This window comes from Culex pipiens, chromosome 2 (assembly GCF_016801865.2).
Source record: "Culex pipiens pallens isolate TS chromosome 2, TS_CPP_V2, whole genome shotgun sequence".
In the NCBI taxonomy this organism is placed as follows: Eukaryota; Metazoa; Arthropoda; class Insecta; order Diptera; family Culicidae; genus Culex; species Culex pipiens.
Window position 1 is genome coordinate 89561416 of NC_068938.1, and position 26156 is coordinate 89587571.

The 26156-nt window shown below is 34.8% G+C and overlaps 3 protein-coding genes across 3 annotated transcripts; all 3 read right to left on the reverse strand.

Moving 5' to 3' along the window:
• Positions 1-266: 266 nt before the first annotated feature.
• Positions 267-7742, reverse strand: LOC120426814 (general odorant-binding protein 56d-like). Its single transcript, XM_039591599.2, has 2 exons — positions 7519-7742; positions 267-681 (listed from the first exon to the last, which is right to left on the reverse strand). Exons 1-2 carry the CDS (start codon positions 7564-7566, stop codon positions 319-321), a joined length of 411 nt encoding a protein of 136 aa, XP_039447533.1. The 5' UTR covers positions 7567-7742; the 3' UTR covers positions 267-318.
• Positions 7743-8598: 856 nt separating this feature from the next.
• On the reverse strand, positions 8599-9409 carry LOC120426813 (uncharacterized). Its single transcript, XM_039591598.2, has 2 exons — positions 9253-9409; positions 8599-9192 (listed from the first exon to the last, which is right to left on the reverse strand). Exons 1-2 carry the CDS (start codon positions 9298-9300, stop codon positions 8830-8832), a joined length of 411 nt encoding a protein of 136 aa, XP_039447532.1. The 5' UTR covers positions 9301-9409; the 3' UTR covers positions 8599-8829.
• Positions 9410-20125: 10716 nt separating this feature from the next.
• Positions 20126-21701, reverse strand: LOC120426816 (uncharacterized). Its single transcript, XM_039591600.2, has 2 exons — positions 21544-21701; positions 20126-21482 (listed from the first exon to the last, which is right to left on the reverse strand). Exons 1-2 carry the CDS (start codon positions 21658-21660, stop codon positions 21120-21122), a joined length of 480 nt encoding a protein of 159 aa, XP_039447534.1. The 5' UTR covers positions 21661-21701; the 3' UTR covers positions 20126-21119.
• Between the last annotated feature and the right edge of the window lie 4455 nt (positions 21702-26156).

Here is a 26156-nt window from a genome sequence, read left to right on the forward strand (position 1 = left end):
CAAACATCGCCTCTCGATAACTCTTCAACGTAATCTGGATGGTTGCACCAGCCAGCAGCAACTCCTCTGTTTCACCCTTTTTCCCCTCCGCCCTGAGGGGTCTCACCTTTCTGTATGCATCACTATATTAGGTATCCATGACATAACCTTTCTATCTGCACCTCGCGTCGTGTAGGCGAAAGTTGCTCCCCCGAAGCTTCCTGGTTTGCAACCTTGTCTAAGGTCCAAGACTAGTGAAAGTGATTTGCAGAAAAAGGGCCTGGCTTTTATCGAGTTGAGAAGGGTTTTATTCAACATCCAGCAAAAACTTGAACATTTCTAGGCAAAGTACTCGTCCTTTTTGGTGAAGTAGCACTCGTACAGCCCGTGGGCCTTTTCGCACGCGTTCGCACCCTCAAACGAGCCACACCGTACGGCAAACCGTTCCGCCTTCTCCTGGGTGCTGCCCTTGGCCAGCTTCAGCGCTAGAATTTCCTTGTTGATCACGCCCGTCTCCCGGTCCAGGAAGTTTACTTTGCCGAAGATGCACCGCATGTAGCACTTGGACTTGTCGTCCGTTAGGGTGAGGTCGCCCATCCGGAAGCGCTCGCCGATGTTCTCCGGCAGACCGTCGCCCACCTCGGCCTCGCAGTCCGCCGACAGCTTCTTGGCGAACTCGACCTGCTGCGGGGTGAAGAAGGCCTGCGGGATGGGAGAGAATTAAGGGTTAGTGAGGGATCATTCTTAAACCACGTGGACAGTTGTTTCGAATTGATATTTATTGACATTTAAAACTAAGGATTTATTTTAATCAGTACAACTTTTTTGGCATTTAAAAACTTAAGATAAATCAGCATCCGATTGTTTGCCTTGAGAATAAAACGTTACACATCGTAACTCGTCGTTCGCTTCGTTAATCAGTACCTCACTAAACATCAATCATTTAAAACTCGTAAAAACATCTCGATTTAGAAGTTACACTGTTTAATCCTTCATTCTATAATTATAAATGATCGGCTGTCTAAGATTAAACCATTTCATTTAAAATGTAACAACCAATAAACGGGAAATGTCTCATCCGCCGCATCCGATTGCTTGCCTTGAGAATAATATATAATACCTTTCAACAAACACCATGATTTTGGGTCGCATCATCATCTTTTATGATGAATCCTGACCAAACACCCTATCCTACTAACAAATTTTCAGGTTTCTGGCGCTTGTGGGGTGTAAGCACAGAGTAAATCAGCTGCCCTAGTAGCAACCTGCGCTAACTAACATTCCCGTCCCTTAAAATCGAGATCTACAAACTGACATGGCGGGCGCCGTTGGTGGCCAATGACTGTTACCTATTCGCAACTGATCTAGTTTTGCAATCATGGTGTTTTATCTTTTCGGCGCATTCATACATGCTGTTGATAAGGGAAACACCACTAGATCGTCGAAGCCTATGATCATTAGTGCTGAAAGGATATTACGGTTCTGTTCAGCAACGGAGGGGCAACCATGGGTGGTCTCTTATGCTCATGCTCATGCTCATTTAAAAACTTAAGATAAATCAAATTTGGAAAACGAACAAGACAAGAAAACGAATCTTTTGAATATATCTGGCAACACTGCAATACTTTCAAAACATTTATAGATTTTGCTAAGGTCGGATGTTATAAATTTTGATGATTTTTGACTTGACTGTCAAAAGTGCATTCATATTATGGTTATAATCAGGCTAATTTAAATAAGTTTCACTTAAAATAAGAGTTCTATTTAGTAACGCTGCAAATTTTGCTCGCACAATCTAAATTCGACCAAACAATTTAGCCAAATTATCAAACTATGCGAAGGTGGGATAAGACAACCACGAAGGCAACATAAACAATCGCTCGTACGGTCGTTATTCTTACAATTTTGATATTACCAGTTTGAGAAATATTTGCTAGCAATGTAGTTAATGCTCATCTTTACCTCTAAACATGAGTGATACGAACCTTTGCGACTGTGGGCAGGGTTATCAGGACATCGACCATTTCGTATGGGCGTGTCCGGACCACCATGTTCACAGAATTAAGTTGAAAGATACCCTCAGGGCCCGAGGAAAACCACCAGAAATCCCGATGCGAGATGCGTTATTTCAACTAGACCTTGATGTTCTCTATCCGATCTATCAGTTCCTCTTAGATTCCAAAATATCCATTTAGTTTTTCTTCAGTTAGTTTTCCTTCAGTTAGTTTTCCTTCAGTTAGTATAACTCGCCTTCACACAAAGCCGTCGTTTCTGGTTGCACCGGAAGCAAAGCAAGATCGCCCCAGCAGCTGGACACCGAGTTGCGGCTGAGGACAAAAGCAAAGGCCAGCAGAGCCAACCAAGACCCCTACACAATCCTCCTTCCCTTCCCACGCCTTGTCTTTAACATCAATCCCTTCCCTACTAACCCCGAGTAGGCCGTGGGTAATCGGCTCCCCTCCCACTAACATTTACACACAAGATCCTCTGTAATTACTCTTAGCTTTAAGAAAAGTGTAATTACAAAAGCCGACTCGGTCCTAACCAGGTCCCAGTACCGAAAAGGACACAATAAAAATAATTTTATGAAGAAAAAAAAAATGTAGTTTATTGATTCTACTACAACATAGCCACCATAATGCAAAATTGGCCATTGGATGATGTTTATTTTAAACAGGGGTGACCAAAGTATGGCCCGCGAGGTCATTTTTTGTGGCCCGCGGACCCATTTTGAATGATCATGTAAAATGGCCCTTTGACGCATCTTTAAGTGATTTTATAATTCCTAGAAATTAAGGTTAAGTTTATGCCTATTTTGTGAACCTTTTTAGATTTTGTTAATATAAAACTAATTGTATAATCGGGATCAAAGTATGGAAAACCCATACTTTGATCCCGATTATATGAAACAAATATTGTGTTAAAAATCTATCTTACCGTAACTATCTATCGTAACAAATTTAAATGTGATTGAAAAGAGCAAATGAAGTCAAAATTTTCATCAAATATTTATTGAAATTTTATTAAAATTGGAGAAATATTTTTTAAAAATTCCTTAAGCAACTATTTATCATTAAGATTGCACATAATTTAAAAAATAAATTACACACTTTTACAAAGTTTGTGTCACCCCTTCAAAAATGTATTTAAAAATATAATAAAAAATCGATTTTTTCTAATATTTTGTTTTTAGCTCATGTGGAGCTTCAAATTTGGCCTGCCATTCAAAAACTTCGAGCACCTCTGTTTTAAAACGTAAATTATTTCGAATAAGTTTACAAAGGTTCTAACAATCTGATATAAAATGTTAACGAAATGGTTTTCACAAATCTGATAATATTTTTAAAAACTGAGTAATTCTCGCTGAAAGTGGTCCACTATTTACACAAGGTGCTCAAAAATCAAAAGCAATGTACTTTTCCAATAGCCCCCACCAAGTTATGAATGAAACCATGTTTGGTTGGTTAAATTTGTCCTCACCTCGGCGCCACGAAGCTAACACATTTTTTTAAATTGGTAATTTTGTGACTTAGACGCGTCCACAAAATTGCTAGTAACTTTGCAAAACTTCAACGAACCCTTGATGTTTAGGGGTGTTTTGGAAAGGAAATGAGCAGAGCTTTCGAATGCACTTGTCAGAAAAATACCGTTCCATACATTTTTTAGCCACAAAACACCAATGTATTTTTAAAACTCATTTTTGAAGGCTGGCGCCCCGCTTTATTGAAAAACTGACAAATCCATTCGAAAGCTGAGACGATTTCACATAAAGGACCAATAAATCTAAGGTGTATATTCCTCCTATCTTTTTTAATCTAATTTTGATTCTGCGAGCGCAGCGCTCCGTTCGCATTTCGGGCACCCAAAATGTTGCAATTTGCTTGCCCCATTTTAAGGTTTTGTCAAAAAATATAGGTGCTCACTTTTTAAATGATAGTTTATTGTCCAAGGATCAAAATGCACTTTCGATAATTGACCGATATTTATGTTTTTGGGTTCTTCTAGGCAATTTAATGTCGAAAAATAGTTTTTTTTTACTTTTTTTTTTTGTAAAATGCTCACTTACAATTGGGTGGACTTTTTTTCAGTAGAAATAATGAATGTAGCATGTAGGAAATTTCACCACGGAAATTTTTCTCTAAGAGAAAACGTAATTTTGATACTCCAGTGCCAAGATATTTTAGTTTAAGTGAGAAAAAAAGTGCCAATTTTACAAATTTCTCAGAATTAACAAGCACGGTCTATTATTTACATGCGGCATATGTTTTGGAGGCCAGAGTATGTTTTCTTATAGTTATTTTGGTCGCTGAATTCGGATCTGGAATCAAAATTTAGATTAACAGTGAACAGTGATATTTTAGCCACGCTCAAATATTATTTGCATGTATTCCCCATAGCCACTTAGGGATCGGCAGCCGAAGCCGCTAACCACCGCGCCACGAGGCCTCTCAAAACAATCAGAAGTTGAAAAAAACAATCTCCATAAAAAAATCCGTAAGTAAAATATCAATTAAAGGTGAGCGAAAGATGAAATACACTCAAAAAAATGAGTTCGCGTAAACGTGAACAGAGTTCATGCCAACGGGAACCAGGAAGAAAACTGTTCACTTTCATGGTGCAATGCACTATAAAAGTTGAACAGTTTTCTTCCTGGTTCCCGGTGGCATGAACTCTGTTCACGTTTACGCGAACTCATTTTTTTGAGTATAGCGATTAAAACTACAGCATATTACCGCAAATAACTTTTGGGCGTGGCTCCAAATTTAACTGTTAATCTGAAATTTGATTCCAGATCCGAATTGAGCGACCAAAATAACTATAAGAAACCATACTCTGGCCTCCAAAACATATGCCGCATGTAAATAATAGACCGTGCTTGTTAATTCTGAGAAATTTGTAAAATTGGCACTTTTTTTCTCACTTAAACTAAAATATCTTGGCACTGGAGTATCAAAATTACGTTTTCTCTTAGAGAAAAATTTCCGTGGTGAAATTTCCTACATGCTACATTCATTATTTCTACTGAAAAAAAGTCCACCCAATTGTAAGTGAGCATTTTACAAAAAAAAAGTAAAAAAAACTATTTTTCGACATTAAATTGCCTAGAAGAACCCAAAAACATAAATATTGGTCAATTATCGAAAGTGCATTTTGATCCTTGGACAATAAACTATCATTTAAAAAGTGAGCACCTATATTTTTTGACAAAACCTTAAAATGGGGCAAGCAAATTGCAACATTTTGGGTGCCCGAAATGCGAACGGAGCGCTGCGCTCGCAGATTCAAAATTGGATTAAAAAAGATAGGAGGAATATACACCTTAGATTTATTGGTCCTTTATGTGAAATCGTCTCAGCTTTCGAATGGATTTGTCAGTTTTTCGATAAAGCGGGGCGCCGGCCTTCAAAAATGACTTTTAAAAATACATTGGTGTTTTGTGGCTAAAAAATGTATGGAACGGTATTTTTCTGACAAGTGCATTCGAAAGCTCTGCTCATTTCCTTTCCAAAACACCCCTAAACATCAAGGGTTCGTTGAAGTTTTGCAAAGTTATGAGCAATTTTGTGGACGCGTCTAAGTCACAAAATTACCAATTTAAAAAAATGTGTTAGCTTCGTGGCGCCGAGGTGAGGACAAATTTAACCAACCAAACATGGTTTCATTCATAACTTGGTGGGGGCTATTGGAAAAGTACATTGCTTTTGATTTTTGAGCACCTTGTGTAAATAGTGGTCCACTTTCAGCGAGAATTACTCAACTCTATTATATTTTCTAAAAAATCGTTTGTTTTCGAAAAAGTCAATCCAAATATTTTCAACAATTCCGAAAAAAATCAAGGGGCAAAAACTATTGCTTTCAACTAAAACTTTCATTGAAAAACTTGCAGCTTTCTGGTTGCTGTGTACCCTTTTAATAATCATTATTAGCATGATTGGGCTCGTTTAACAATATTTTTAATTTTAGTGAAATTCTGATCCGATTTTTTCGAAAAATATTTTCAAGGCTTAGATTGCAGCACAACTGGACTGATTTTTCTTCTTTTTTTAAAATGTAAAATGAATTTTAGAACACTTTTTTCATTCAAATATTGAAACCAGTGCTGTAAATGAGTGATAGAAAAACCTATAATTTGATGATTCCTTATTGTATTGGCCTTATTGATATTTGAAAATGTTTGACGAAAGCATCAGGATTACCTGGTACCCTGGTCAATTAGGCTTGAAATTTGACTTTAAAAGTACTTCGGATTTTAAAATCATGAAAAAAATCGTCTTTTACTAACATCAAATTTGAGTTCAGCTTTAGCTAATCAGTAAATTTGAAGTGGTTTATTGTCTTTTTATTACACTTTAAATACCAAATGACTTATCTTAAAACATCACAACCACCATCGTGGATTAGATACATTGTCAGAAAATTTTGAAAAATTAATTGAACAGGTTTGCCTTTTTATGGAGTTTTTATTGCATTTAATTATTGATTATATATTTTTAGTTCAAACTTAAAATATACATACAACTTAAGCACCGTCATCTTCGGCGAATCGGGACTACAGTCTGAATAGGGACAGCAGTATTTAGTGTACTTAAAGTTGGAAATGGATGTAAACTAGGGTGCCCAGAAAAAATTACCTCCTGCACCACAAGCGGAAAACGGTTTTTTGAGTTATTTTAAGCATCTGTGTAAATTTTAAGCGAAATTGGATGAGATTAACCCATTGATACCCGAGCCTAAAGTTGTCGAAAAAAAATTTCATACAAATATGACTTTTTTAAATGGTTAATAACTTTCCAGGATCGAGTTTTACAGCTTTGGTATGTTCTACAAAGTTGTAGAGCATTAAATTTTCAATAAGAATCTCACTTTTGGGAATATTTGGATGGAAGTAGCGCATCGTGCAGACCAAACCGTAAGAAACTTGGGTTTTCCATACATTTTTTCGATTTTTTTCCATACAAACTTCACCTCCGAGTATCAATGGGTAAATGATGACCGATTTCGCTCATATTTGGACCAGAGTCTTAAAATAGGTCAAGGAACAATATTCAGCTTGTGGAGCGAGGTTTTGAGAAAAAGTCCCATATTCTGGGCACCCTAATGTGCACATTTTGTTGGTCTGAGTCTGTTCTATCAGAAACCACTCAGAAAAATCAAAATATTGTGCTCTAACATGGTTAAAACTGCTGTCCCAATTCGCCCCAGTTGACGGCACTTCTAAGTATAAAATAATATGTTGTATGAAAAATAGGTTTTGTAAAATATATGAAATATGTAAAAGATAAGGCATTCTTTGCAAACTATAGTCATTTTGCAAAAATGTATCAAGAAAAACTTTTTTTGCGTTCTAAGAAGATATCATTCCAGCCATATATGGTACAAAATCTGAGCTTAATATATACATCGATTTTGCTTTAGTTTAAAAAAAAACACAATCAATTTTTTTTTAAATAAATTTTAATCCTTTCTTTTTTTCACTAAATTTGCTAAACAGATTTCTCAGAGAACTAGGACCATAGGTCATCTGCGATGCCTACTTACATGAGTTCCAACTGCCAACGTGGCCACAATCAACACTAAACACTTCATATTCAAACACTTTGAGCAGCAGCAGCAACAACACCGAGCAAAACTTTGGGTCCCCAGGCGGCGGAAAGGATCTTATCGTCTGACGGGCCGGTTTCCGCTTGGGACCACTTTTATACTGCCAGGCGAGCCGTCAGACCGAGTTTAATCTGATTTCGCTTTTCTGTACTGATTCTGGAGTTTCTTTTTTTTGTATTGCCAAATCACGCCACCTCACGCTGCGAAAGGCTCATCTTCTTTGGCACCCAAGAACCAATCGCAACTCGCAACTCTGAAAAGGGGGCAAAGGGGTAAGACCAATAAATTATAATGTTTTCAGAAAAAAAGGTGCACAGTTAAAAAGTCGTTAAAGTGTTTTAAATAAATTATTGTTTATATGAAAGTCAAAATAAAGCGAAGTGATTTTTTTTTATTTCTTCGATTTTAATAACTGTGCACCCGGTGATTCTGCTGCAAGTCGCGTTCCCAATGACCGTGAGTTTTGCGGTCAAGGTTAAGGTCGGTAATTTTAGCGCTTCGTTTTCGTGACTTGGTTCCACTGGGGTGTTTTCACTTTTCTTCAGCTGTAAACCGGCTTTTTTTCGCGCAAGTCAGAAGGAATTATGGCATCCGTGGAGGTCCTGCCGAGCGTTCCCAACCAGTCTCGCAGTTGATGAATGTTTCATGGAATTGTTTTAATTGCCAACATGAACAAAATATAGGTTACTCAAGGCATTCACTACTAGATTCATACTAATTATATGGAGAGTCTCGGTTTCTTCTACAGAGAGAGGAGCTTGATAACGAATCGCGAGATTTGCTCTCAACTCAACTCAATTGCTCTGACTGTGCTATAGGATTGTAGTATCCCTCCATTTTTCATGTGTTTAACCTTAAAACGAGACATACGACAAGATAGCACGATCATGTCGACTTAGAGTAAAAATCTCGATATTTTCTTTTTCAATTAGGATAGAGACAGTTATCATTATGTGGAAACAAATGGAAATAATTAAGTATTCCTAGTAATAATTCTCTACCGGGAAGCCTTATAAGTATTTTTCAGCCTATTTGAACCTTCTTTATCAGCTTCATTCTATTATCTATTGAGACTGGCTCAATAGAATTCAATAAACAATTTATTATCAGTTACTGACCTAGCAATAACAAGTGCGTGATTGTTATTATTTTTTCAAGCATAGATTATGGATCCTCCTTCCTAGTATTGTTTTATTTTCAATTTTATTTATTTTAACACAGCAAATCTTGATTTCACCGTCAAACCCATCACACCACAAACTTATCCTGCGACCAGAAGCACTGATGAAACTGGTAGGCCTTCTCTTCCGGAGTCGCGCCCTTCGCCGTTTTGGCGCAGACTTCCAGCATTTCCCCCAGCGACTTTTCGTCGTGGCCATCCCGCAGGAACTCCCGCATGTTCGACATGTCAATGTCGCCGGTCGGTTTGGCGATATGCATGCCCTGCATCAGGCACAGCAGGTTTCGCTTGTACATCGGATCCTTGACGGTCAGGTTTCCGGTAACGGTGATCTGCTCGTAGTGGACGGTGTCCTCGGGGATGTTCAAGTTGGTCGTGCAGTTCACAAACGATGAGTGGATCTTTTCCATCTGTTTGACGGTGAAGTTGGCCTGAAATTTGAGGTGGAGTTGGGACGGGGTTTGGGGGACTTTACCTGATGGGGTACTTACCTGAGTGACTGCCACAAAGCACAGTAGAGTTGCTACTAGCTTCATCATTGTTTGTTTATTCGAGCTGAGCAAGTTTCGAGCATTTATTTATACTGACTATAAGAGAAAAGAAACTGTAATCTTTTAAACCCGACATTCAATAATTGTCTAACTTCATTATTTTGTCACACCGTCAGTGGAGGTAACTACCCGAATAAAATTATATGATGATATGCATTGTCAAAACCATGCAGTTACAATAGATATTATAATATCTATGGTTAGTTTATGGTTGATTTTTTTGAACTTCATTGGAATGACGATAAAGCTATCGTAGATTTCATGGTTACAGTCAATTTCATGGTTTTGTTATTGGAAATGTTATAAATTGAAACAATAAAACTACTGTACATTTCATGAATACAGCAAATATTATGGTTTTGTTATTGGAAATCTCATAATGCATTTTTTTCCAATTTTTTGTTACAGTAAGTTTTATTGTAATGTTATAGTTGCGTAGTGTTAACTTTTTTTTAACGATTTTTTTTAAATAATTTGAATCATGTAACAAAAGTATTTGAAATCGAGTTATATTTTAAATACAAAACTTCACAAACGATTTTGTGAAAAGCTCAAATCAAATCAAATTATTAAAAAACTTAAGCATTAAGACATTAAAATACTAGAAATTTTACATATTTAACTGTTTCTACACAAAAAAAATAAATATTAAAATATTAAAATAATAAAATATTTAAATATTTAAATATTAAAATATTAAAATATTAAAATATTAAAATATTAAAATATTAAAATATTAAAATATTAAAATAATAAAATATTAAAATATTAAAATATTAAAATAATAAAATTATAAAATATTAAAATATTAAAATAAAAAAATATTAAAATATTAAAATATTAAAATATTAAAATATTAAAATATTAAAATATTAAAATATTAAAATATTAAAATATTAAAATATTAAAATATTAAAATATTAAAATATTAAAATATTAAAATATTAAAATATTAAAATATTAAAATATTAAAATATTAAAATAATAAAATATTAAAATATTAAAATATTAAAATATTAAAATATTAAAATATTCAAACATTTGAACATTTAAACATTTAAACATTTAAACATTTAAACATTTAAACATTTAAACATTTAAACATTTAAACATTTTTGATTTGATTTGATTTGATAACCAACAGGGCCACAAGGATGACCTATGTAGCGGTTGCCTAGAATTACAGTGGCTCAGACTTAAAGGGAGCATCTTCAAATTACTGTCGTATGAAGGGCCAAAAGGGGGTGGTTGGACGCGAACAAGCAAAATCACTCACGGTGTCCTCAGGGGAAAAGAATCTCCTTCCGACAGTAACCTTCAATGACTCCGAAAAAAGACTGACAAAGCTGAAAAACAGGGCTTGCACCCTGTTGGGGGCCTAAAAGGGCGCGGCAGACAGCTGGAAACTGACAGAGGTCAATAGATGTAGTAATTGGACAATCCTTAAGAATTGTACAATTAATAAACTAGTTCCCCCTTGTGACGTAGTTCTGGTCTTCCACTATCTACATCCAGTCTCCGCCATTACAGCATACTGTCCACTGCCCTGATGCTAACACCCCGATCCCCGGCTTTGATTCTAACTACTGATAAAAAGGAAAATCATAGATGAGAAAAGGTCATTGCGGATGGAGAGCAAATCGAGCTCAGTATCCCCTCACAAAGACTGGTAGTAAGTGTGAAAAAAGAGAAAATGTGAGAAAAGACAAGAAGAAAAATGAAAAGATAGTATGTCAATGCGGATGGATCGATGATCCCCTCACAATGACATAAAAGAAACAGATGGTAGGATGAAGCAAAATTAGAACTGAAAATCAAGAATAAAAAAAGGCAAGGCAGATGGAGAGCAAGTTGAGGGCAGATAAAGTCAATGCGAGTTCAGTTAAGATAAGGATTTAAAATGGACTGATCTCACCGAATTCCTCGATGATGGCTTGCGTTTCTTCTAGAACTGGTCTTCATGACTCGAAATCATTCGCGCAGCAAACTTGCCTCCTCAGCTAAATCTTCAGTGGAACCCACTCCGGTCATGGTCCTCTGAATGCCCCGGATCCACCTCCGGCCCCATTTTCGAACGGAGTTGGTCCTCACTTCACGGAACAGGCCATTCATGATGCTGCTGACCACAATACTACATTCATGCATCACATAACAGCGAGTGAAACGTTTTTCTAAAACTAATGCCAAAACGGTTCCAACTGGCACTGCGTAAAACACACGGAATACTCTTTTTAAAGCTTTTGCTACACTCGACCCAGATGATTTTTATCCACAAACAAACTTTTCCTCTATTGAAAACACTAATTCAAATGTTTGGAGACATTCCTCCTCTTCATCGGAGATTTAACAGTTCGCGAGGGACAACGGGACGGTATGTAACCGACGACTTTAAATAAAGAAATCTTCGTTAATTTTAACTGAAAATATATTTTTTCATCGAAAATGACGCGAGCGAAAATTTCACGACCTTCCTATTACGCGACCTACTTCGATCTCCATAAACATTTAAACATTTAAACATTTAAACATTTAAACATTTAAACATTTAAACATTTAAACATTTAAACATTTAAACATTTAAACATTTAAACATTTAAACATTTAAACATTTAAACATTTAAACATTTAAACATTTAAACATTTAAACATTTAAACATTTAAACATTTAAACATTTAAACATTTAAACATTTAAACATTTAAACATTTAAACATTTAAACATTTAAACATTTAAACATTTAAACATTTAAACATTTAAACATTTAAACATTTAAACATTTAAACATTTAAACATTTAAACATTTAAACATTTAAACATTTAAACATTTAAACATTTAAACATTTAAACATTTAAACATTTAAACATTTAAACATTTAAACATTTAAACATTTAAACATTTAAACATTTAAACATTTAAACATTTAAACATTTAAACATTTAAACATTTAAACATTTAAACATTTAAACATTTAAACATTTAAACATTTAAACATTTAAACATTTAAACATTTAAACATTTAAACATTTAAACATTTAAACATTTAAACATTTAAACATTTAAACATTTAAACATTTAAACATTTAAACATTTAAACATTTAAACATTTAAACATTTAAACATTTAAACATTTAAACATTTAAACATTTAAACATTTAAACATTTAAACATTTAAACATTTAAACATTTAAACATTTAAACATTTAAACATTTAAACATTTAAACATTTAAACATTTAAACATTTAAACATTTAAACATTTAAACATTTAAACATTTAAACATTTAAACATTTAAACATTTAAACATTTAAACATTTAAACATTTAAACATTTAAACATTTAAACATTTAAACATTCCAATATCAATTAACAAACCCAACTTTACACTGAACCTGTTCAGCCGACGCTCATGCAACGAACGCACCGTTACACCAAGTTACACTGAACCCGTGCGACGCTCCTGAAACGAACGCACCATGGTTCGAGCGAGCTGTCACTTTTTTTACTCGCGCGTGTCCGATCATGTTCGTGTTGACGGTGTTTGCTGAAGTTTTAGGGGAAACCCGGATTTTTCGCGTTGAGGCGGTCGTTTAAGCCAATTGGCAACATCCGGCGATTGGCAATCAAGTTGCCGAACGCGATCCTAGTGTTGGTGGACGGATGTTCGAAGTTCGAATTGGAGCGGCTCCGGGATGGCGGAACTTTGGGTGAGTATTTTGAGTTTCGTGAGGGTGGAGGGGAATTCCAAACAAAACAGCAGCGGCACTATCTATTGCCTGCTTGGGCAGATTGCTTTATCACAGTGTTTGTTTTTTTCTACTTTACAGGGACTTCTTCCACACGTTTCCGGCAGAAAAAATCTGCCGAGTCACCGATCCGGAAAAGCAAATTTGAAATTGTCAACCATTTTGGGTGAGTATTTCAGCTGTGGTGGAATTTTGCTTGGAAAACTTTCCTCTGATTTGTTGTGGGAGGGGAGAGCCACGGTGCGAAATCTCCGTAGCAGCAGCAGATATCTTTCGTGGCCTACTGCAGCAACATTTGATCTAAACAAACTGTTTGTTTCTCTTTTCACAGGGACTTCTCCCACCGGGTTCGCTAACGGGACACAACCCAACGGATGCGTTCGATTGGGAGAGGACCCGGCGCCTGCTGCGGTCACTTTCGGCCGTGTTTGTTCCGGATGGTGAGCTCGTCTCGCCTGGAGGCGAAAATCGTTAGGTGAGTTCTGTGTTGGGGCTGCGCAGCTCGGAAAACTTTCAAACGTCAAGGAGAAGGTCACGATTTTTTTTTGCGGTACGCAGCTGAAAAGTAACAGAAACGGAATGTAGCGTTTCACGCGGTGCAATTTGTTTTGATTAGTGAATCAAATACACTCAACCCCCGGTGGTTGGTCACTTTTTCGTTTGACACTTTTTTAGTTTGTACCCCGTTGGTTGGTCAAAGTCAAACTAAAAAGTGACGAACTGTCACTTTTTACACGGCGCTCACGCATACTATCAAAACAAACGTTTGGTAGTGTGTGTGAGCTCAGTGTAAAAGGGGTGTCAAACTAAAAAGTGACCCCGTTCGTTTGACAACAGTTGGTGTCAAACCATCGGGGTTTGAGTGTAATTTGGATTTGCACATTTCAATGCAACTGAAAATTACAAATAAAGTTGTATTTAATGTAAAAATATTGATAATCCAGAGCTGCTCATCAAACCGAATCTCAAAACGCTGAATCTTGAAAGGACGAAAATCAAAAAGCAGGATTTTGCTTATTGTTCAGAATATTGGAAACCATAGAGAAAAATCATATTTTTTTAAAGAGATTTTCTAGGATTCAAATGTTTAAGAATTCTACAATTTATTTCAAATAATTTAAATTTAGAAAATCAGAAAATTTGAGTTTAAAAAAATTCTAAAATTTTAAAATTACAAAATTGTGTAACCTAAAATGGAAAACTGTAACCAACAGATCGAATCAACTTATTTTGTATGAGTGAACTAAAATTTCAGTCCAAAATAAAAGTAGAATTTTTCCTTCTTCGGTAATCTGAACCTTCGGATGATTGATTTTTCGATATTAATCAAAATAAACCGAAATAGTCGAGTTATCGGATAATCGAGTACGAAAAAATGGAATGTTTTTAGTATTTTTTTATATTTTTTTTTGCTAAAATTCTGATTGATTTTTAGGATTTTAGCAATTTAGGATTTTAGGAATTTAGGAATTTAAAAATTTTGAAATTAAGAAATTTAAAAATTTTGAAATTAAGAAATTTAGAAATTTAGAAATTTAGAAATTTAGAAATTTAGAAATTTAGAAATTTAGAAATTTAGAAATTAGAAATTTAGAAATTTAGAAATTTAGAAATTTAGAAATTTAGAAATTTAGAAATTTAGAAATTTAGAAATTTAGAAATTTAGAAATTTAGAAATTTAGAAATTTAGAAATTTAGAAATTTAGAAATTTAGAAATTTAGAAATTTAGAAATTTAGAAATTTAGAAATTTAGAAATTTAGAAATTTAGAAATTTAGAAATTTAGAAATTTAGAAATTTAGAAATTTAGAAATTTAGAAATTTAGAAATTTAGAAATTTAGAAATTTAGAAATTTAGAAATTTAGAAATTTAGAAATTTAGAAATTTAGAAATTTAGAAATTTAGAAATTTAGAAATTTAGAAATTTAGAAATTTAGAAATTTAGAAATTTAGAAATTTAGAAATTTAGAAATTTAGAAATTTAGAAATTTAGAAATTTAGAAATTTAGAAATTTAGAAATTTAGAAATTTAGAAATTTAGAAATTTAGAAATTTAGAAATTTAGAAATTTAGAAATTTAGAAATTTAGAAATTTAGAAATTTAGAAATTTAGAAATTTAGAAATTTAGAAATTTAGAAATTTAGAAATTTAGAAATTTAGAAATTTAGAAATTTAGAAATTTAGAAATTTAGAAATTTAGAAATTTAGAAATTTAGAAATTTAGAAATTTAGAAATTTAGAAATTTAGAAATTTAGAAATTTAGAAATTTAGAAATTTAGAAATTTAGAAATTTAGAAATTTAGAAATTTAGAAATTTAGAAATTTAGAAATTTAGAAATTTAGAAATTTAGAAATTTAGAAATTTAGAAATTTAGAAATTTAGAAATTTAGAAATTTAGAAATTTAGAAATTTAGAAATTTAGAAATTTAGAAATTTAGAAATTTAGAAATTTAGAAATTTAGAAATTTAGAAATTTAGAAATTTAGAAATTTAGAAATTTAGAAATTTAGAAATTTAGAAATTTAGAAATTTAGAAATTTAGAAATTTAGAAATTTAGAAATTTAGAAATTTAGAAATTTAGAAATTTAGAAATTTAGAAATTTAGAAATTTAGAAATTTAGAAATTTAGAAATTTAGAAATTTAGAAATTTAGAAATTTAGAAATTTAGAAATTTAGAAATTTAGAAATTTAGAAATTTAGAAATTTAGAAATTTAGAAATTTAGAAATTTAGAAATTTAGAAATTTAGAAATTTAGAAATTTAGAAATTTAGAAATTTAGAAATTTAGAAATTTAGAAATTTAGAAATTTAGAAATTTAGAAATTTAGAAATTTAGAAATTTAGAAATTTAGAAATTTAGAAATTTAGAAATTTAGAAATTTAGAAATTTAGAAATTTAGAAATTTAGAAATTTAGAAATTTAGAAATTTAGAAATTTAGAAATTTAGAAATTTAGAAATTTAGAAATTTAGAAATTTAGAAATTTAGAAATTTAGAAATTTAGAAATTTAGAAATTTAGAAATTTAGAAATTTAGAAATTTAGAAATTTAGAAATTTAGAAATTTAGAAATTTAAGAATTTAGGAATTATGGAATTTTGGAGTATTGGAATTTTTGAATTTGGAATTTAGAAATTTAGAAATTTAAGAATTTAGGAATTATGGAATTTTGGAGTATTGGAATTTTTGAATTTTAGAATTAAGGAATTTTGGAATTTTGGAATTTTGCAATTTTGGAATTTTGCAATTTTGCAATTTTGGAATTTTGCAATTTTGTAATTAAGCAATTTAAGAATTTTGGATTTTGGAAATTTTGGAACTTAGGAATTTGGGAATTTGGGAATTTGGGAATTTAGGAATTCAGGAATTTAGAAATGTAAGAATTTAGGAATTTAAGGAATTTAGGATTATAGGAATTTATGGAATTATGAAGTTAAGAATTTAGGAATTTAGTAGTTTAGGAATTGAGATATTATGGAATTTAAGAATCTAGGAAATTAGAATTTTTTAGGTTTTTTTTTCAATTTTGGAATTTAGATTCCTTAATTCCTTAGGAATTCAGGTATATAGGAAATTATTAAATTATGAACTTATGAAATTAGGAATTTAGGAATAAAGGAATTTAAAAATTCAGGAATTTAGAAAATTTGGAATTTAGGGATTGTGAATTTGGGAATTCAGGAATATAGGATTTTAGGAATTCTGGAATTAAGGAATTTATGAATTTAGGGAATTAGGAATTTAAGAATATAGGAGTTAAGGAAATTAGGAAATTATGAAGTTAGGAATTTAGGAATTTAAGAAATTAGGAATTTTGGAATTTAGGAATTTAGGAATTTGGGAATTAAGGAATTTAGGAATTTAGGAATTTAGGAATTTAAGAATTTCAAAATTTCATGATTTAGGAATTTAGGAATTAAGGGATTTGTGAATTTGGGAATTCAGGAATATAGGAATTCTGGAATTTAGGAATTTAGGGAATTAGGGAATTAGGAATTTAAGTATATAGGAGTTAAGGAAATTAGGAAATTATGAAGTTAGGAATTTAGGAATTTAGGAAATTAGGAATTTAGGAAATTAGGAATTTTGGAATTTAGGAATTTGGGAATTTGGGAATTTAGGAATTAAGGAATTTAGGAATTTAAGAATTTCTAAATTTCAGAATTTAAGAACAGCTAATTTAATAGAAAATGAACCGGATCCTTAACATGCCAAACATATGTAAATTTTCCTTATGTCTAATTCAGTGTTTTTTTCTTCTACAGGGGCTAATTTCACTAAGGATTGTGCTTCTAGATTACGCGAATGTCTATCCCAATTACGAAGCAGTTGATCCGGCACCGGCTACGGACATTCCGAATAATTTCAAACAGTGTGGATTGAAGCGGAATAACAAAAGAAAACGACACGGAAAAAAAGTGCTAAATTAAGTGAAATTAAAGAAAACGATAAAAATACAATAAAACTTACCATATTGACCATTAATTTCAATGTATAAATATATGTTTTACAGTACAATTTAGTGGAGAAAAAAAATAAATACAATGAAAATACAATGAATCATACTGTAGTTATTATTTATTTCAATGTACGAATATAGTTTAAACCGTACTATTTAGTATGGAAAAATCCATGAAGAACTGTGAATCTACTGTGCAAACCATTGTAATGGTTACTGTTTTTATTATAAATGTATGATGTTTTCTATGGTAAGGGTAATTTTTTGGACGGAAAAGGCATCAATGAAAATACGGTAGAATATATAGTTTTTGGTTTTTTTTGTATGGGGAAAAGTCGAAATTTTTATGGTGACTGTGCCTAACAATACCCCTTTTTTATAGTAATTTCCCAAAATAAGATATGTTCTATGGTGAAAAAACATAAAGGCTACTGTAGAATCATGGTAAAAATAACCATAGAATTTATCGTGTGATAACCATAAAATCTACTGTTGGTTTATAGTAAAACTTTATGCGGGTATGGGCAAAAGTTATTTTTACTGGCATGGAAACATTTCAGAATGTATAGTTTTCTCTTCTGAAAATATATTGTTCCTATGATAAAACCTGTGATTTAAACAATTGTTCAAAATTGAGGCAGGGTTAAAACTAATATCTTCCGAACTTTCATAATAAAACTTTTGCAAAAAATCAGGTTTTTCAAGTTAAATCAAAGACCATTTTTCTTTAAATATCATTTAGCACATTTTCGGCCTCCAAATGGTAAAATTATGCATTTTTTTCTCAACTGATTGGCATTTCAGTTAAATTCATCAGAACTCACCACTATATTGAGTAAATTTCCATGCCCGTAATAAGTGCTGTTTAGAAATGACGACAAGTAAATCGTTGTTTGGCCCATATTCACTCCAACTGACGGTTAGAATACAATACATGATAATGAGTAAATCCCCTGGGCCTTGTAAAGTCAAGGGGCATGATTTGATCCTAGCGCATTAGTTAAAATTTGGGTATACATTATTTTTTATAAGCACTTCATGCTACGCGAACTCGCTTTGTCGCAGCCCCAGGGCTTAAGCGTTGAACAATAAGCTGTCTTCGTGAACTAGGTAGTTCTCCGATAGTGAAAATATCACAATTGCACAAGACACCGCTGCTCCTGTGACTTTTTCACTATCACAATGTGGGATTTAGCTTGGGTCTTCAGGAAGGTACAATTGATTTGTTGCTTAGCATCAGCATTTAAAATAAACCTGTATCCTTTCCAAATCTATTTGATGTTAAAGTTAGTTGCAATTGTTAAGTTAGAGTAATGCTGTCAATAAACTTTGATTGATGTAGAATACTAGGCATTCTTTTATGTCAAATTGTCCATAGAGTCTCGATCAATCAATAATGTAATGATATCGGACAAAATTCGTTGATCTGTTGAACTAACGGTTTTTGGATTATGGTTGTATCGACCATTGTTGCGAATCGAGGAACTACGGATCTTTTGACGTAAATGGTCATTTCTTTTTCAAATCTTGATTTCTATCCTATTTGTATATCAGTTCATAAATTTTTATTGTTTTTCATAGAAGTAGTACTACAACAGTTAAAGGAACGTTTACTTTTGAACATTAAGTTTAGAGGATTTTAGATTAAAGTTTAGATTTTCAATCCAAAGTAGTTAGCAAATGAATATTTGGACTTAAATGAATAATTGAACATTTTGGACTTATGAATAACACACAACTGTGCATTTATTCTAGAGTCAGATCCATACAGCGTCAGTGTTTATTTGGTCGAAGTGTACTAATTCATTGGCAGATCTGATTCTAGTTGTAATGTACGACAAGACTACTGACGGACGTGACAGGACGAGGGCCCAGTTTAGAGGTTTCGACATCAACGATGTGTGGCTGGACAACCCTCCCAAAAAAAAAATCATGATAATGAGTAAATCGTTTTCCAATTTCGAAACTCAAACTTTTGAAAATCATAGTCTCCATTCAGACTGCAATATAGATTCATCACTTATCAGTTAAAAGGCGAAATAACTTCTTGGAAGTTTCCTTTAAAAACAATGCAAACAATTATTTTTTTTTTTCAATGAGAATCGGCAAATCAGTTTTCCCGAGAAATTGATTATGTTTTAACCTTTGATTCCCGTGAAATATGGACGAGACTCCCGGGAATTCAGATATATATCAATATTGAAGCAAATAACATAAAGCCAATCAAAAATATAAAACAGATCTAATTAAGTTGAGGAACCCAAAGTTATCCTACTGTCAGTGGGGGGTGTAGGAGTCGTCTCCCTGGGTCCCTTCTCGGTGGAGTTGCTGGTAGGCAGTTGGACTCACAATCCCAAAGGTCATCCGTTCGAATCCCGGAGTAGATGGAAGCTTAGGTGTAAAAAGAGGTTTGCAATTACCTCAACAATTAAGCCTTCGGACACCTAGTTTTGAGTAGGAATCTCGCAATCGAGAACGCCCAAACAATGCTGCGAACAAGCGAACAATTTATTTGTATTTATTAGTTTTATACAAGCTCCATGATTTAAGGGTGGATTTCTCTAAATGAATTACGCCAACACATTGAGTTAGACTGTCCAAAACGTTCTGAATTTATTGTAATCGTTAAATCCCCCAGAGCCTCACACATGAGGTACTGAGGTTTTGCTTATTGAGCATCAACCCTCTACTGCCCAAATTTTTTTTCGGAAGTTTTTTATTTTTCCCGTGTTTTGGAGGTCATTTTGAGCAACTTTTGTTCTACGAAAAACTTTACTTCTCTTGTTTTATGTTTTTCTTGTTTTATTTTTAGTATTTTAATTTGCATTTATCTTGTTTAGTTTATGTTTGTTTTTGGTAGTATTTGGCCTATTCTACCACCTTATGTAATTACAATTGCATATTCTAATTTTTTCACGTTTTTACAGTTACTTTTTAAATTTTTTGCTTGTTTTTAACATTTTCCTCTATAGAATGGCACCATCATCATTTAAATTGAAAAAAAAAATGCGTAGAGCCATAGTCTGGGACACTACAAAAATTACTGCATACTTCTTTTTACTGAAAATATAGGAAATGTTAGTACATATAAAACACAGCCAAAGTTTACCCCTAAAATAATGACATTTTTAAAAACATTGGCTAAGTCACATAAAACAAGTTAAACTTCACACCCTAATATTTTCCAAAATTTTCAGAGTTCTTCTTTCCAATGCTTTTTGAAGATCAAAAATTGTTTGAAAATTTGATTTTTGGCGATTTTTTAGATCGAAGCGCGTCTAAAGGCGGGGTCAGGTTGTAGAGGGTTAATCGAGCTACTTGCTTTAATCGCGGCGTATAAATGAAGTTCGCAATTTTGCGGAAAGAAAATTTCCGTAATTTATTTATTTCTTCGAAATTAATCAATATCGAAAACATTTTTAAGGATTTTGAAAAACTTTTAACGACAATGGTTCTGAGACAATCTATTAAATTTTTCTGAACTCTACCATTAAACCTTTGGAAAATTGATCCAATCTCACCCCTTAGAGGGGGTGGCATTGGGTCAAACGAAACTAAAATGATGCTGAAATACAAAGACGGGGTTTTTAAAAATGTTTTTACAACAAAAACTTATTCTGTGTCCAATAACACCGGTAAAACTGGTAGATTTTATCCTCCGGGGCCGCACCCGCTGCAGTCTTTGCGCAGATTTTCAGCATTTCCTCCATGGTCTTCTCATCGTGTCCATCCCGCATGTACTCCCTCATCCGCGGAAGGTCAATGTCTCCGGTCTCGTTTGCGACCTTCATTTCCCGCGTCACACACAGTATAGCCCGCTTAAACAGCGGATCCTTGAGGTCCAGATCGCCGGAAATGCTGTGCTCTTCGTAGTGGACGGTGTCCTCGGGGATGTGCATGCTGGTCGTGCAGTTCACAAACGTGGAGTGTAACTTTGCCATCTGTTTACGGGTGAGGTTGGCCTGTAATTTGAGTTGAAATTAGAAGGGGTTTTGAGGGGAATTTACTGGATGGGGTACTCACCTGTGTGACTGCTACCAAGCAGAGTAGAGTTGCTACTAGCTTCATCATTGTTTGTTCATTCGTTTTGAGCAAGTTGGAACTATTTATACTGAACAGGAGAACAGAAACTGTAATCATCTGGCACCTGACACTTAATAATTGCTTTTTGACTAACTTTATTGTTTTGTCAAGTAACTTTTTACAACACCGTCAGTGGAGGTGATTATTGGCCGAAGTTATTTTTCACTGGTTTGGAAACATCTCAGATTCTATTGTTAGTTAGTTTTCTTTTCTGAAAATATCTTGTTCCTATGATAAAAACTGTGAATTAAATAGCTGTACTAAATTGAGGTACGATTTTGTACTAAAAATTTTTCCGAACTTTTCTTAATTTTAAACTTGTTTCTTCTATCAAAAACCAAGTTGTGCAAGTTAATATAAAGACCTTTTTCACTTTTTTATAATTTGAATATCATCTAGCTTATTATCGGCCTCCGAATGGTGAAGAAATTAGGCCATTTTAAAAAGTTATTTGAAACGGTCTTTGATATTCAGCAATTCCTTTTTTTGTTTGGCCATTAGGGGGACCTACGCCGTGTTAGGGTGGTCCGGAAAATTCCCATTTTCGTCGATTTTCGCAAAAAAACAAATTTTCAAAAAATCATAACTCCGCGCCATTTTAACCGATTTTAGCTGTATTGGACGCAAATGAAAGGTTACAATGACCAACAAAAATGACTGCACAGTAGGGTGCCCAGAATATGGGACTTTTTTGCCTTCCTCACCTTACTGAGGAAAGGCTATAAAATCACTCGAAAAACGAACTTCTTAAATAGGCCTCGTAGACCCACCTTCACGTATACATATCGACTCAGAATCAAATTCTGAGCAAATGTCTGTGCGTGTGGATGGACGTAGAATTTTTTTTCTCACTCACTTTTCTCGGAACTGGCTTAACCGATTTTGTCCGGATCTGTGTCGTTAGATCCGTCTTCAGGTCCCCTGAGTCTTTTTTGAATATCATTAAGTTTAGTTAAGTACTTCAAAAGTTATGCTAAAAAAACGATTTTAGTTAAAGTTCAGAAGATTGTAAAAAGGGTGGTTTTTGTAAGAAAACTGGTCATGCTATATATTTTTAGAAAGGTATTTGAAAGACCTTTAAAATGAGCCTAAAACATTGAAGATCTGATAACCATATCAAAAGTTATTAGCACTTAAGTGTTATTTATGCACTTTTTGGAGACCGGATCTCAGATATTTCAATGATAACGGTGTCCGGATCTGGCATGTGACCCATCATTAGTTAGATAACTGAAAGGCCTTTCAAATGAGCCTAAAACATCAAAGATCTGATAACCCTATCAAAAGTTATTAGCACTTAAGTGTTATTTATGCACTTTTATGGCCGGATCTCAGATATTACGATGAAAATAGTGTCCGGGTCCAACATGTGATCCATCATTAGTTAGATAACTGAAAGGCCTTTCAAATGAGCTTAAAACGTCAGTGATCTGATAACCCTATCAAAAGTTATGAGCACTTTAGTGTTGTGTATACACTTCTTGGAGGCCAGATCTCTGATATTTCGATGAAAATGATGTCCGGATCATTCGTCCGAACAAGCGTTAGTTGGATAATTGAAAGACCTTTCTAAATTGAAGATCTGATAACCCTATCGATAGTAATACGCCAATAAGCCACACAGTAAAACAGTTTTTTTTTCCAATTTACATTGTTCAACTTTATTTCAATGAAGATTTTTTTCTCAACATCTTATTATTCATTCATTCCTACAATTACAAATGTCCTCTTCCGGTTTCTCCTATCATTCTCGTACAAAAAGTGCACCAACTGGGTCATTTTCAACATTGCCGTCGTCGGTTCCTCGCAGGCCACCTCCTGCAGCGCCTTTAGGTAATCCAGCCATACGGATGTCGTTCCGGATGGCGACAGGCTGAAGTTTAAGCAGCAGCTTCTGCTGATCGATGCCATTTTCCGGCTGCCGTTGCCGGTTTGGGTACAAGACGCCGCTGACGTTTCACTGCAGCTTCTGGGCTCAGCAATGTCAAATATCCGCTCCTGTGGCTTGGCGGACTCATCCGCCCTTCACGGCACTTTTTTATATATTCTGCCGGTGAATTGACCAGCATCGGTGGTTCTTGACTGGTTCGCTGAATATTGGTAGAGCTGAAATTCATTAAAATAATAATTATCATTCATAATATTTACTATGTATTGCTCACCGTTGACTTCTAGAATGGCCAGCCTTAAATTTTCCTCGTTCATGCGCACAAACATAATTATGTTGAATGACACCTGACAACAAAACAGTTTGGATTGTGTTCCCTTTCCGCCCGTTCCTGAGGGAACATTGTGGATCGCATTTTTTACACTGTAAAACAAAACGTCATTTCTTTGATTCATACCTATTCTTACCCATTATTGGGTGACTATTGAGTTACGCGTGTTACGTAATAAAATGAGTAAAATAGCGTTAGACGGTTTTTCAGTTATAAAGAGAAAAATAATCATACATTAAATAAAATTAGTGATGAGAAATTTGTGTGCAGAGCGCAATAAACTTTATCGTTGTGAACAATAATATCAACAATAGGGTCCTAATGCTCTATGTCAATTTTTATGTACAACGGTTTAAAACACGCTTAAAAACTTCTTATTTTTATTAGGACCTTCTTTGGTGCTGCGATCACGTTAGGGGCGATCCATAAACCATGTGGACACTTTAGGGGGGTTATAATCACTCTATATTCTTCTACTTTTTTTTTTCTACTTTATTCTACTTCTTCAACATAACAATTGTTGTTGACAAGTCTAGTTATTTTATCGTCATCTAATTATTGTATTTGTACTATTATTACATACCGATACGCTTTCAAAATTTCGCGAGTTCCAAATAAGCTGACCAAATCGTCGAATCCACTGGAGTTTGCTGTGTTACTGCAAAAGAATTGCAATTTTCGCATTTTACTTTTGCTTGCTGCGGCTAGTGTTTTCTAAAGCACTATTGTTAGCCATTCGGCAGCTGCGGTGGCCCGTGCAGCAGCTACGACGCACTTGAACGGTCTGTTTACGTGTAACTGTTATACGCACAGCAAGGCTTCGCAAAGCACGGAATGGATCGAGTCTGCGGTACATGCGCGAAGGAGATCAAAGACATTGAGCCTGCTCAGTGTTCTTACTGCGAAAATTTTTACCACATCAAGGCGGAATGCTCGGACGTTACCCGGAGTTACATGCAGGTCTTCTTCAGTACCCGCAAGGCGCTCTGGCTGTGTCCAAACTGTCGCGACGTCTTCAGCAATCGGACGGTGAAAAGTCTGCTGCAGGAAGTTGCTGCAGATCGAACAGGAGCGGCAGGGGATTCTGGCGAGCTCACCAGACTTCAAAACCAAGTCGAGGTCCTGATGAAATCGGTGACCGATCTTCAGCAGCAGGTTTCCAACAACCTCACAGCGGTCATGGAAAAAATCGAGAAGTGCACCTCCCCCTCCGAGTGTTGCAAATCAACTTCGTACGCAGCGGTAGCTTCCGGACAAAGTGAGGTTTCCGAGCGTGAGAAGGACAGCGTCGTCGTGCAGAAGCCTCGTGTCAAACGGCCCACGATCTCCGGAACCGGGGAAGTGAACCTTCAGGACCTCTCAGTAACCAGCATAACGGTAGAACCAAGGCCCCAACGGTTCTGGTTGTACCTTACCGGACTGAATCCAAAAATCAACACCAACGACGTCAAGTTGATCGTGGAACGTTGCCTTGGAACAAGCTTGGATCTTGATCCTAAGCTCCTGGTCCCGAAGGATACCGACTGCTCGCGTTACAGATTCGTTTCGTATCGAATCGGCTTGGATCCCAAATTCCGAGATAAGGCCCTTGATGGAAACAATTGGCCAAGAAACCTCGGTGTCAGAGAATTCGAGTTTTTCGACACGGATTCAAAAAACCGATCAACGCCTCGTGTCTCTCCAGCAGAATAGTGGTGGATCGAGACCTCGGCTACGCATCACCTCTACAAAGTTCCTGCTACATCTTCCAGTCGACCATGGGGCGCACAAGCATTTTGGGAACCCCCAATCCTACCGACCTCGGCCCACCCGCTGTTGAAGTTCATCCCCGTCGCCCGGGCTCACAGGTCCGTAGTGATGTGGGGGTCTCCCAGCCTGCTACCACAGGCAAGTACTCGCCTCTTCGAACACTCCAATCGCTTCAAAGAACTCCAATTTTCAGTCTCGACAACACTCGCATTACTTCCTCGGAAATCCCGCTTACCAGCTCAGGCGCTGCTGTGCCTTCACCCAGTTTGTCACCGGTTCAGTCAACTCGTCTGCCGTGTGAGAGCACATCACCAGGACGCGCCATAGAAAGCCCTATGGGAGCCTCTTGCCCGCCCGACACTGCAACCTCTTCGCCAATCTACCACTTTGGAACATTTTCTGCTCGCCGCTGCCATCAGAGTCGTCCTGGTGCAGGTGTCGGCGCCGAGGCAGAGGTCTCCCAAATGGCACACCTTGGTACGTACATGTCTTGCTCTGAACATCTGCCCTCGCCAAACAATCATCCGCATTCCAGCGCTGGCTTCGTTTCACCTGAACGAGCACATCAGCATCTCGCAATGGAGT